At 31.4% G+C, this 14,263-nt stretch overlaps 1 protein-coding gene across 4 annotated transcripts in view; it reads right to left on the reverse strand.

Annotated features, from left to right (window-relative positions):
• The window catches only part of Nedd4 (E3 ubiquitin-protein ligase Nedd4), a 143,548-nt gene that overhangs the window by 73,784 nt on the left and 55,501 nt on the right, over positions 1-14,263 (reverse strand). For all 4 annotated transcript variants that reach the window (XR_015041837.1, XR_015041836.1, XR_015041838.1 and 1 more), the window contains exons 6-9: positions 13,324-13,430; positions 7,936-8,035; positions 5,419-5,615; positions 133-271 (exon numbers count right to left, since the gene is read on the reverse strand). Coding sequence is in view for 1 of the 4 variants with exons in the window: in XM_085819547.1 (XP_085675673.1) it covers positions 133-271; positions 5,419-5,615; positions 7,936-8,035; positions 13,324-13,430 (543 nt within the window). In the remaining 3 variants the exon portion in view is untranslated. The remainder of the gene's footprint in view (positions 1-132; positions 272-5,418; positions 5,616-7,935; positions 8,036-13,323; positions 13,431-14,263) is intronic.

The raw sequence follows: 14,263 nt of genomic DNA on the forward strand, positions 1-14,263 counted from the left end.
TAACATTTTACTTCTTAGAGAGGAAAAAACCAAAATCTAAGATGATGAATCACAAATGTTAGTCTTCGATAAAATAAAATGTCCATTCTTTTCTCAGATTTATAAAAACTATTACAACAGTAACCCACTTACATTTCGTAATATTTCAAAGTTGTCCCTTGAATGATCATTGACTTCATCACTATGATCAATACTTATATGAACACGTCGTCTGAATTCTTGTGCTGACTCAAGACTACGTTGCTGAATTTCTTCTTCTGACTGCAAAGCACTATGGAAGACAAAAAGCAAAGAGAAAGTATACATTATTCAATTTAATCATAGATATATGTAAAGAAATTCAAATCAAAAATTAAAGTTTTCACAAATATGACAAAGAAAATTTTCAAATTTCAAGAATTTAAGTTTACCAATTTTTAAAAAGTGCATAAAATTATAATTTTCTGCCAATTGTAATGTTAAACAAAATTCACTTAAATGCAATACTTAATTTTTTTTTTTAAATTACTCTTACCTGAAATTTCCCAAAATAATTCTAAACTTTCGAAAATAAAGATGAATTTATATTTTTTTTAAAAAAGAAAGAAAAAAAAGAAAAGAAATCAAAACTTTTAATTAGTTAACTTTGCACACTCATTATTGCATTTAAGAACTGCATTGTTATTTAAGACCAATTTATAATTGGAAGATAGCAAATAATTAAGCAAACCAAATATCATCTAATAACAGTAGGGTAACACTCATCTGAGCACTTTAAAAATACTTCACAGATTTTTCAATACCTAAACAAATGCTTCTGCAATTATAATTAATTAAGTATTACAGGATATTATGGAAAATTTATATTTCTATCATTTGATAAAAATCCAAGAAATGAAAATTCCCACGGAAAAGCTTGATTTTATGTTTCCAAACACACTAACTTTCTACTTTACAATGCCAACATTAATGAATATTGCTGTCTCATCTACAGCAAAATATCCTCAAAGATACTAACAACTAAATTCTTCAAAAGTTAATATTTAATTCATCATTATGACCACAATGCAAATCATTTTTAAAGTTAAGTTTCACTGAAACCTAACTTACCATGTCATATTTTCATAAAAACTGGAAAAAAAAAAAAAAAAAAAAAAAAAAAAAAAAACATTTACATCAAACTTAAATAACACAGAAACTAGGATTGGTCTATAAACATTCCAGATGGGTGGCTCATGAGTTAAGTAAGAAAAATTTGCATGATCAAGTCATTATATAAACATCTAGGCTTACTCAGAACAAAAACAAACCCTTCTTGGACAGGATGATAACTGGTGATGAAAAGATCTATGAAAACTTGTTAGAAAAGAACATACTGCGAGTCCAAACTACCTGCCCTCTCCATTTCTAAACCAAGCTTAAGCCTGAACCTGATAATGCTATGTATATGGTGGGACATCCAAGAACTAAAGCATTACAAGCTTTTGAAACCTAATTCAAACTAATGAAAAACGGGAGGGGGGGAAACTCTAATAATAAGAAATTTTTCAGAAATGTTATTTACAAATTAACCATCATGCTGGTAACAGGCCATAAGTAATGACAGAAATTATAATGCACAATTAATATTACTAAAAGTATAAAAAATGTTGAATTTTCTTTCACTTGGGCAGAATTTTCCAGCAGACCTTATGCAATCAGCTCTCATTTAATGCTGTTTCATTTGCCACATTTTTCTCATTAACATTTTTCTTGTTAAATGTTTAAGTTATTTATATTTATGTTTTTTAATACAGAGTGAATTTCACTGAACATTAAGCAGTGTCAAATATAAGTGACAAAACAGTTTCACTAGCTCATTTCTAGAAGAAATCCACACACGTAATGCACTTAAAAACATTCAGAAGACATAAAAAATAATAGCATTAAGCAGTATCAAGTTGTCAGGGAAAGAGATTTGTCTCAATTTGTTAAACTGTTTCATTGGTTAATTGACTATTTGCAAAGCATGCAAAGGCCACTTCTCTTCCTGTGAAACTAAGGGAAAGCAGCTCACATTCACACTAAACATGAGGGAAATCGCATAAACTTTAAGCTGCCAGCATATTCACGAAGTATAAATTTAAGATGAATAGCAGTGTTCAGCAATTTTATCACTTAAACCTTACAGGATGATTTTGTTCAGTTCAGCACTGTTGCTAATAAAATTGATACTACTGAAATTAATAAATTAAGCTCCAATACAGATCATTTGCAAAATGTGAAAAAATTTAAACCATATATTTGCTGTGTCAAGTTCATGTTCTGGAGTTAAACTCAAAAATGTGATTCGAAGAACTTTTTGCATTCTTATTGGGTAGCTTACTATGATGCTGAAATGATGATGACAGAAATAACGACAAGACATAGTCACTAAAGCCAGGACCACCGACTGTTAAACCAAGCAGAATCCTGCCAATCATGCTTTCCAGTATGAAATTACATTGAAAAACGTTTCACGATGAAATCACAAGTATATGTGAGGAAATCAGAGCATAAATAAAAGGTGGAAAAACAAAAATTTATGTCAAAATTCCAGATGATTACCAGAAAACTATGAGGCACCTTCAAGAAACTGGACTTCCTTTTCATACTTTCATGCTATGAACTAGCAAGACAATCAAAACAGTTATCAAAGAGCTGCTGAACAATATATAAGGATTGCTCAAATGCAAATGGTACTACAGTCGGTTTAAGAAATATTTTAATGATATTAATATAAATTAGTATACAAAAGAAAGTACAGATGTAATAGATAGGCTAAATAAAGTCACCTTATAGGTTGAAACAACTGTCCCAGCAGACAACAAGACAATGGATACCCTGGGTGAAGAAGCTCCGAGGTTGGTTATGGAACTAATTTCAATTGGCAGCTTGGACCTCATTATCGTCGGCAAATTGCTGTCCCTTCAGAGACTTCTTGAGTGGACCAAAGATGTGGCAGTCACATGGTGAGAGGTCCAGGATGTAAAAGGATGTTCGAGAACCTCCCAGCAGAATTGTGGTAACAATGTTTGCTACATGAGAATGAGCATGCTACATAGGCAGTTCTTGATATTCTGTCTCAGTTTCTGCAATGTGGCACAGTACGTGGCAGCAGTGACAGTCGTGACTGTAGGTAGCCATTTTAACAGTGGCGGTCCTTCGGCGTCAAAGCAACATGTTAAGACTTTACCACCTCTAGTGAACAAGCCTTCTTAGGGCATGAGAATGAAGAGTGTTGCTATTCCATGCTCATGCTTTTGGTGGCTGGATCAAAGTGAGCTATCACTTTGATGTTCACCATGTTTCATCAGCGGCAATGATCCTTGAGAGGAATTGGTTCTCCATTTCATTTTACAACATAAGGTGTTGCATAGAAATAGACATGCGATGAATCTTCCACTCCTCTGTCAAATGTTTTGGAACACATTGCGCACAAACCTTGCAGTATCGCAACCTTTCACACAGCATTGTGTGCACACTTCCTATGCTCATAGACATTTCCTCCACTATTTCTCAAGTGGTGTTTCGCCAATTCACATCCGCAACTGCTTCCTGGGTGATCACCATATGCGCCTGACCAGGTCGTGGCTGTGTTCAGTACTGCTTCTTCCACTACGAAAATCCATACATCATCGAAATACCGATCTGCATTTCATACACTCCATGACATACAAAAATAGATTTCAGAAGCACTCACATTTTCTGCTGTTAAAAATTACACGACCTCGCATTGACACCATTTGGAGGCATCCATAATGCAAATGATACTTTTTAACATGCTCCAACGCTATCACACACACACATCAGGTGGGATCTGATGATATCACATGCACGACCAGCACTCTTTGCCCTCTACAAGGCCATGCACAGTCATGTTTCTCTTCAAATGGCACAGAGATTACAGCAATGGCACATACATTTGAATGACCATTATACATGGTGAAGATATCTTTAATGAACTAAAAGCCAAGAACATCCTACGGATGAAAGTAAAACATTTTTCACGAATGAGAGGTGGAGAATCAAACTGAACTCCCACACAATGCAGAAGGAAAGACAATCTACCAGGCAAGAAAACTCTTTGAAATAAAGATTCGAGTCGAAAGTTTCAAGCCCTGACCATGACCTAGACAATGTTATGGCTGCAAGTAGTACAGCCAAACACAGAGTAGCTACTTCAACAAACCCAGGTGAGTACAATATCTGTAATAGCATCTACAGTACAAATCCAATCTCAAGATGGAACGTGCGAAATAATAAGGATAATGGAGGATCTTATCCTGCTTCTGACATGGCATATCCTAGCTTTCCCAAGGAGAAATTCAACCATAAGCAAAGACAAGTCTTCTGGTCGAGGAAACCAGTAACTTTTTCGGGTAACTGATTAGAAGAAGGAAATTAAGAAAAGACCAACAGAGCCAAAGAAATCCTACATTACATCTTTAGCAGGGAAGGAAGGCACCTTTGATATGAAGGAATTCTAGTCCTAAACTCAAGAGCAATCAGAATGATATTGGCAAAAATATCCCACTTGACAAAACAGATGAAATCTGCAAAATCAGTCACAGATAAAATTAGAATAGGACTGCAAGCAGTGGCTTTTCTGGAGAAGTTAAATGAAGAAAATACTGATTAAGTCAATTAATCAGTAAACTGGAACTTTTCCTGCAAAGAAAGATTTTTCCTAGACTTTTTGCCCATATGGGCTATGGCTTTTAACACTTAATCTACAAAATAGGAAAAAGTAGTAAGTGCTTAGCAGGCTTTAACTGTGGATGTAGGTTACAGGTTTGATAAAGAACTTGCTAACATCAGTCAAGAGAGTTTATATGATTACAGCATAAACGTACTAAAGAAAATGCACACAAAAAAGCAAAATGAACCTTAATTAGTTTTAGCAAGCATTTCACACCACTGAGGAGCTGAAGCAATCCTTTATGGGTTTCAAATTTTGATAAAGAGGCACTTAAGTTTGCCAAGGGAATGATAATGAGTTGATACATAGGAAACAATATGAAGAAATGAAAAATGGAAAATTCTCCAAATAAATTAAAATTTTTATCAAAAGAAGAAAGGTTAGCATATTTAGTATTTCATTTGGCTTCTTTTTATTTTATAAAAATTGCTAAACAGAATTATAAGTTAAAAAAAAAAAAGAGATTCTGGCAAATAACTGGGTAAGTTGGAAAATTTTGCATGCATTTTTATTCGATTATAACAATTTCATTTAATACATCATTTTATAACTTTTAATTACAAACTGCTGCATGGAATTAAAGAAAGAAAAACCATAAAATCTAAAATAATTGTAAAATTATAAAATCAATAATCAGAACAAAAATATGAAAGTTTAATATGAGAGAAAGAGAGTACATGAAAAGTATTTTTACTGCATGTAACATTCAAGTATCTTACCCAGTAGGACGTTCCCACTGCGTGGTTCTTGCAGCATGATTGACATAATATGTTCTCCCATTGTTATCTTGCCTCTCTTCCCATCCTGGTGGGAGAGGACTGTGATTGGACGGAGGGGTAGGCACATTTGTTGGAGACGCTGGGGTCTCCTCCAAAACACTTGTGCCATCTTCAGCATTTACCATCTCCCAACCAGACTGTAAAATTACTCTTTTCAATAAATCGGTTAAAATACTAGTTTCTATTAACAGATAATATAGAACATTTAATAACACTAATATTATGAAATGCATAATATAACAGTCAACAATTTCATAATTTTATTATACTGTAATTTATTTGCATTTACATCTGACATAATATCTACATACAAATGATTTATTTAAAATATTTAAACAATAAAATATGATAAATTAAAAAACTATCTTTTATGTCTGTACAGGATTGCATTTGATGATAAATTATACAAGAGTTTTGCTACCTTAATACAAATTTAATCAAGCAGTATGGTAGAACAGAAGTAGATTTGTCCACCATTTCTTCCAAGTTTGATACTCTGATGATAATATCAATAAAAAACAATCCATGACCATAAAAAAATAATCAACGAATTTGGAAATAAGGGCTTTAATTCCTTCACAAAAATAAAAGTAAAATCAAACCATAATAAAACCCCAATTCCTTATAAAAGATAACGGCAGAAAGGAAAATATCTTGCCTAACATTTTGAAATTAAATTCAGTCACAAAATTCTCATTATAATTTAACAAAACTTAAATACAATTTTATACTAAATTAAAAATACTGCACAAAAGATTTTCTACGTTCAAGGTAAAATATTTTTAAACTGTCACTTTTCCCCAGAAAGAAAGCAACTGTTTTGCCGTTTTTCATATCCCATACACATGCAGTTATATTTCTTACTAGCCCTCACAAAGGAACTGTCCAAAAAATAATCTATCAGTATATTTTAAAATGACGCTCATAAAAATCCATTAAACTCATACATGTTCCTTCCTTTTAGCTGGATTACTAACAACTGGCATAAGGACAAACTTTTTGGATCACCAAACCAGATCATAAAATATTACTTTTTTAAAAGTGTTGCTGCAGCACACTGCCCAAATTACTACAGTACAAAGTCCAAGATCCGAACGTCTAATATCTGGAATGATCTAAAATTTGGACCTCAAAGTCACCAACTTAAAAAAAAAAAAAAATTTATATGCTTTATGCATGCACATTTGATTCCCTTCCTCTGCCCGGGCGCTTAATAAAACATGTGGAAAGTCAAATTCTTAATTTCACTTTGGCACTAAATAAAATACCTCATTCTTGTAGAAACAATCATTTTAGCATAAATTTGTATAATCAATAATTTGGCTGTAGATGAGTATCTGCTTGGCATACATCTCAAACCGAAACATTCTACATACACCTATTAATATTTTATATCCCTGACACCAATCTGGTGAATCATTATTTATTATATTTTGCTTTCATCACCGCATGTTTATCAACACATGACAACTTGAGTCATAACAACTCATGTAGCAATGCCTAAACAATTTTTTTTATGTTAGTAATTGAATAATAAAGAGTATGGTAACTTTTTATTTCGACATTATGCTTGGGGATGATTACAGATTTAAGTTCAATGCGATAAGAAATGATGACGAAGAAAAATTTAACAAAAATCTCTTTCCATATGCTAAAAATAGCTTTCATTAATGATGTCAATGTAACTGAATAAGAAATTATGAGTGTCTCCAGAATTCAAGAGAAAGTATTAGCACAAAAAATGAAGCAACTTAAACAACTTACATTGAAAGTAATATTTTATAAAATAAATAAATAAATAGTAAGCTTTTTTTGCAAATTTTGATACCATTTATATCATACATGCTTCATTATTTCATAAATCGCAATTTCATATTTTCAATTTTATAATTTCTACATGTCGATTTAAAATGATGATCTAATATCCGTAAAAATCTCAAATCTGGAATCGTGGAAGTCCCGACGAGTCTGAGTCTCAGACTTTGTTACTGTATCAAGTTTCATAATATCCTTAATCACAACAGTCAGTATATCATGTCCTAAATTTAGATAGGTATATGTAGTAAGCAAGTTTGCAAGTTTTGACGTAAAAACAACTTGATCCAAATACAGTCTAATTAATCAGATATATATGCACCTAAAATATTCTTAACTTTCTGTTCATAAAATGCTTATTGCACAAGCAAGGTGAGAAAATTCAAAACATCATCACGATCATTAAATTACAAAATGCAGCAACAATATATACTTAAGTACGTTCCACTATTTGAAAGCTACCATTATCACTCTTTCCAAAAAATTATCTCTAGTAAAGCATCTGCAACAATTGATATTTGATAGATCTGCTGCAAGACAAGAGTATTTTCATCCTACATTTAACTAAATGTAAATGCAAATATATTTTTAATGAAAAGTAGATTTAATTTATTTTAAAAGAACATAGTTACAGGCACTTACTTCAGTTTCTTGTTGGCTAGATGTATCATCATCATCAGCTGTTCCTGTGGGTAAATAAGCGTGATATATTTCCAAATGTCCTTTAACTCGAGACTTGGCACTAAAATAAAGCAACTTGTTACGAAGAATTTTCAAATGTATTTCTTAACCTTCATTAAAGACTTTTAAAGCTTTCATATACTATATTCTCATTATAATGAAATCTCGACTAATAATAATACATAGTTTATTCAAAGCATTAATTGTAAAGAAACTGGGTATTTCAGCCAAGGATTATTCATCATGTGGTAACATAACTTTTTCATTACAACTTAATTTGGTAATTTAGGATTACATCAGCTATCATTACCATGGACTTGATTTTCAGATAGTTTTAATTGCGATGATGTCTGCATGATAGTGTCCATTCAGTATCCCCCCCAAAAAATAATCAGCAATTTAACTTATAATTAATCAGCAGTAATTTTTCCTTTATGTTTATAAAGTGCGACATTTTTCACTTTCATGCTCACTTCCAACAACTTGGCATCATTCTATTGTTAATTATTTTCTCTTTAAAATGTAAAACTTTTACCTTTCTATCATTCTGAAAATAAGCATTAGGTTCTTCATGATATCACTCACTCTTCTGTATTCTTCATTAAAATTTCCCTTCAAAATGTTAATCATATTTAACTTACCATCAACTAAAAAAGAAGAAATTGCCAAATGGCAAAACAAAAAGGTTTATGATTATACATTTAATTCTCCCATAATTATATCATTTAATTCTATAAATATTAATTCTAAAACTCAAAATCGTTCTAAGAACAACTTCACCATTTTGCCCATTCTATATTATTAATGGACACTGGCCTCAAAATTGTGAAGGTATAACTGATGTTGACATGTGTATTCAAAAAATTACAGAGTGTTTAATAGGATTAACTAAATGATGTCTTAGAAAATCACTTGGTTAATCACCGCTGGATAAGAAAGCACTCTCTACTACATAAGTAGGGATAGAAGCTGTCCTAAACAGCAGATCATTAGTGTATTAGTGAGAAAATGACGACTCTGAAGAAGGTCCAGGTCATTTTAGAACTGTCAAACACCAACAATGTTGCCATCGAAACCTGAAAAATGTAAAAGTTATATGAAATGATGCAAATAGGCAAAATTTGTTGGATATATTTTAGAAGAGGTGTTCTAAGGAATATATTCAGGAACTACGTAGTTACCATCAAGCACGCAATATCCACAAATTAGTTCCCATTAAGAGGATTTAAGGACTTCGCACATGTGAAAAAGGGCCCTTGTTGAAAGGAAAATTAAAAGCCATAATGGAAAAACAGATCACGCATACTGTATGTTGACTGCAAAGAAGTAACTCAAATGGTGCCACCGGTCATATCTTTTGAGGTTAACCAGGGCAGAGAGGATGTTACAGCCTCTTAATAAACAGTGCTGCTCATGACATCAGTCATGATTTTCTATGAATGGAGTTTCACTGAACTTAGGAATTTGGCAATACATAATTGTAAAAATAATGTGCTTATGTTTAGAGCAGTTGTATGCATAATAACAAAATAAATATATGCATATAAACTCAATAACCTGATTTCATTGTTTTTTTGGATCAAATCTTGAAATAAATTTTTCTTTCTCCTACTAACTGGGTTTTCTTGAAATTTTCCATGTACCTGCTCTGAATGTACACTATTCCAAAGGAAAGTTTCAAAATTCAAAGTGTATTTTCATCATTTAGTATTGATATATTCTCTCATATTTTAACAGTTGCAAAATTTTAATCCTTATACCATTAAATAGATAGGAAAATAACATTTCAAATAAAGAACTTTTGGGACTTATTTTGGTGTTTTTTTAAAACTAATTCATTATTTTTTATCATCATGTTGTAAGTTATAGTGACATACTGCCAGATGTAAAGATTTGATTCTTTATTTTTAGCAGCATATAATTTTAAGTGATGGATATCTAAATTACAAAAAAATTTAATTTTGGCAGGCATTTAAAGTGGCTATTAACTATGTTAACAGATGTGGAGTTGGAAGAGTCTTCTGTGTTTTAAAATACTGTCATGATTTATTTATATTTTCCCCTTGAATAAAGTTAGATGGATGTATTATGTCGCAACTATCCATTTTTAATTAACAAAACATTTTCTTGGGTCAGCAGTTAATATTTATGCATTAAACTTCAGCTCAAGTAAAATACAGCTTGGAATACAATGCAATTTGGAAAGCAAGATTTTCCAAACTAAAATTAAAGAGTCTGAAATTAAAACTAAATTTTTATCTTAATAGATGGGATGGAAATAAGCAGATTTTGTGGTGAAATATGTGGACTGGAACATTGCTTTCCGCAGAGACAGGCCATTGTTAAGAGGTAGATTAAAGCGTTTTGCTGGGTCTATGTCTTATGTTCATCATATAATTTTATAGTGCTAAAAGTCAGTAGCTAAGCTAAACTGTTTTGATTCATATTACAAAAATGGTTTTAGATTTACAGATTAAAAAGTGAAAAATGGAATCAAAACACGCTACATTTTGTATATGTTTCCACAATGTAAAAACTAAGGATGGATGGACTAAGCAAAAAACGTGAAGAGCTGTGATTCATGGCCAGATAAGCAACTTGCATGGTGCAATGATCTTTCTTATATTCTGACTGGTTCAAGAAAGTCTTCGAGCTCCATGCGCAAGTACTTTTTGATAGATTCAACAAATTATTATATTCTAAAGCATGTGTTTTTCATAACTATTGAACACTAAATATTTTGCCAGAGTATGCATTCAGATTATCATAATTATGGAATTAAAGGTAAGATTGCAACAATTTGCTTTCCCCTTCTCATCAACCCAACAAATATCCCAGACTCTCAAATGGCGCAGTTCTTAATTTTTCTTAGAGAAAATTTTTCCTTGGCCACCACCCCTAAGGTAGTGACGAAATGATATACTCATTTGTCAACTAACAGGACAAATAGCCAATACTCTCTAGAGAAAACTCCAGAAATAACAATTACCTGTTACTCATTTGTACCTTTCAAGTTCAGAGTAGATAAAAGGCTATCCTAATATCAAGCGACAGACCAATTGCTGGTTATTTGTACGACAAACTGAGAGGTCTTTGCATTTTCTGCACAGAAAAAATTCAACAGAAAAATGAAAAAGAATTAAAATTTTTCAGAAGTAACTGAGCAGGGGGAAAATTATTTAGGAGGGTCATGGTCATATAAATTTTGCATAATGCTAATGATAGTAAGCACACATGCCTTCCGTAATGCTTCAGTGAGTGTTAATGTTAGAAAATTATTAATTATCCAACCAAAATACTACTAAACCAAAACTAATCATTTTGAACTAAGATTTCAACTTAGGCACTTCTCATTCACTCTTTCTCATACTAGACTGCTTCAAAAATGGAAAAAAATTCCTTAACAATGTGCCAAGGTGCACCACTGCTATAACCAGTCTTGATGACTATGGCAACATCTTTAAAATTAATAGATATTTATATATACACTTTTCCATAACAATTCGCCAGAGACAATCAGTTGCAAATTTGAGGTTCTAAGGATAGTAGGCAAACTTGAACAGAGCTGCTGATGCAATATTTAATTATTTGTTCAACATTCAGGAAATTATGTTGGAAGATGTAACAGTTGTTCACTATGAGCAAAAAATTAATGTAAAGCAACAAAATTTCTTTTCAACTTTTGAACAGTTCAAAATTTCAGCACTAAAGAAGCCAGTTTTGAAAAAATAAGCGTTAAAAGGATTTAGGTTTATCAGTTCAAACATTATATGTATTTAAATAAATAAATGCCTTTAAAACTAAAGAAAAGGCAAATCTAAAAAATGAGAAAACTTTGAGATTTTTCATATCAGATGTATGAATAATTTTGTTAAAATCCCCTCCACTTCAAATATCTAATAAGATGCACAATTTTCAGAGTAAATTATGGTAAGGTAACAAACACCAGAAAAGAGAAAGATGAATTTTGAAAGTAATAAATTTATTACTAGTTAAGATGATTTTTGAAAGAACTGAAAAGCCTATCAAAACTATTTAACACAAAAGAGCGTACATATCAGATAGTGCTCTCCTAGTGTACATATCAGATATCAAATTCCTGATATCAAAGCAGAACTTAAATATAAAAGACTAATTCACTTATGGTGAAATACTACATCATTCTTCTGCATTAAATTAATTCTCCTCAACTTAAATATATTCAAGAGAAATATCCCAACTCGAGTTATAAAAATAAGGCAAATCTTTGCTTATATTGGCAATAATTTTAGAGAAAACCTCCAGGTGTTGTAAGACCTCTATGTCTTCAGAGAATAAAAGCATTCTACTTCTTCTATTGATATGATATTAAATCATGAAAACAAAATTTCTCTGTATAACCACTAAACAATTCTCTTAAATCTTTATATTTATTGCCTTTCCTTCTTCACAAAATATCAGCCAGTATTTCTGATAGTGCTACTGTTAAGATACTTGACGCTTTTTTATTTAAAAAAGTTATGTATAATGATTAATTATGTAGAAAAATTTCAATAAAAGTTTACACAATTTTTGTATATTAACATGTTTGCTACTGAACAGTGCACAGCACATACCGGCCACATGGCTTCCTTGAAACTAAAACTTACATGTGAGATGGTGGTATAGGCAAGGTCCCTTTATAATTTCTTGGTAAAGACCACAGTAACTTTACTCATATATAGTAGTTATCAATTAGAAGTCATGCCATACATTTGTGACACATGATCTCAAATTCTGACTTGCAGTTTACATTATATAATATTCAAACCATTAAAATACTAAAAGCATAGTTTTGATTAAAACAACATTGAATTCTCAAACTGGAATTAGTTGCAGGTACTTTACTACACAATTATTATATTACTACATAAAAATACACTACAGGTCTATGGCAGATGGTATCCCTCTGCATGTCAGTAGCAAATGCATCAACATATTTTATTGGCTTTATCAATAGTAAAAGGTAGATAGACCTGGTATATAATGACTGCATACCCAAAAATATGCAAACTGAATATGAGTTTGAGAAACAATTTGCCTAATCAGAGGCAAATTAATCTCTAACATAAGATCTTTCAAATATCAGAATGTCCATAATTTGAAAAAATTAATTTGATGCAATTAAGTACATATATAGTTGATGTAATCAGGTACACACTTTAATATAGTATATGAAAATTTCCTTAAACTATTTGAATAAGCTAGAAAATATTGCTGGTTTTGACAGCAATTCTGAAAGTCAAGATCTGCATATGGTGTAACTAGATTCATTACATAGGTATTACAATTTATTTGATATTAAAAAGAAAAAAAAAGAAAATTTTGAACCTTCTAGGTCTGAGAATGTAGTATTTTGGGCTTATACGACGACCAGGCTTCTCTGTAAGAATACTTCGAAGGTTTAATTCCACTAGCCCAAGAAAATCATCTCGAGTCTGCATCAAAAAGTATTTTATATTAAAATTATAATCTAATTACAGATATAATTGTGAATTGTCATCATATCAATACCATCAAAAAATCATAATAATCTTGAAAAATGAAAGTACATAATATACACTGCTAGCAATAAAACTGTAACACCAAGAATGTTTTATTTGATTACCAGAATTTTGCAAAGCATGTGAATGTTATCTGCTCAATGGAAGGAATACTTTTTGCCCTGAATTTGCATTACACATACGAAAAACAATGAAAACACACATGCAGACAGTCCATACACTGGGATAACCAAGCTGAATTACATATATTCCACAGTGTTATGAACTCAGCCACTGATAAGTATTCTCAAGGAAGATATGAAAAAGTAAAACGATATTTATGAATTCACATAGTTTTAGAATTAAGAGTTAGACAAAAATGATTATAAAGTAACAAACTTTTCAAAAATTTGAATGTGCAATAATCAGCATTTTACACATCTACCATTTTCAGTAAATTTTCATGAAACTGAAAGAAAATGACTTTGAAAATGAATTTTGGGAGTCATACTCCATTTAATTTCTATATGTGCTTAAACTTTCTCCATGGCAGCAGCTGTCAGTATTTAGCACAGCAGTTATGCAAGAAGTGTATGATATTGCTGCCACATACTATATTAGTACAATGCTATGTTAACAAATGTCATCAGACATTTTGAAAAGGTAAGACATTAACGCAAATCCAATATTTTAAGCTCTATATACAAAAAATAATGCAGATTAATTAAAGCCAATTAGCATATGAGATATGAAAAATTCAGCCTCAGTACCTATGTACAAAAAAATTC

This window comes from Stegodyphus dumicola, chromosome 6 (genome assembly GCF_044657685.1).
Source record: "Stegodyphus dumicola isolate Sdum_Otavi_A_Nest chromosome 6, ASM4465768v1".
Taxonomy (NCBI): Eukaryota; Metazoa; Arthropoda; class Arachnida; order Araneae; family Eresidae; genus Stegodyphus; species Stegodyphus dumicola.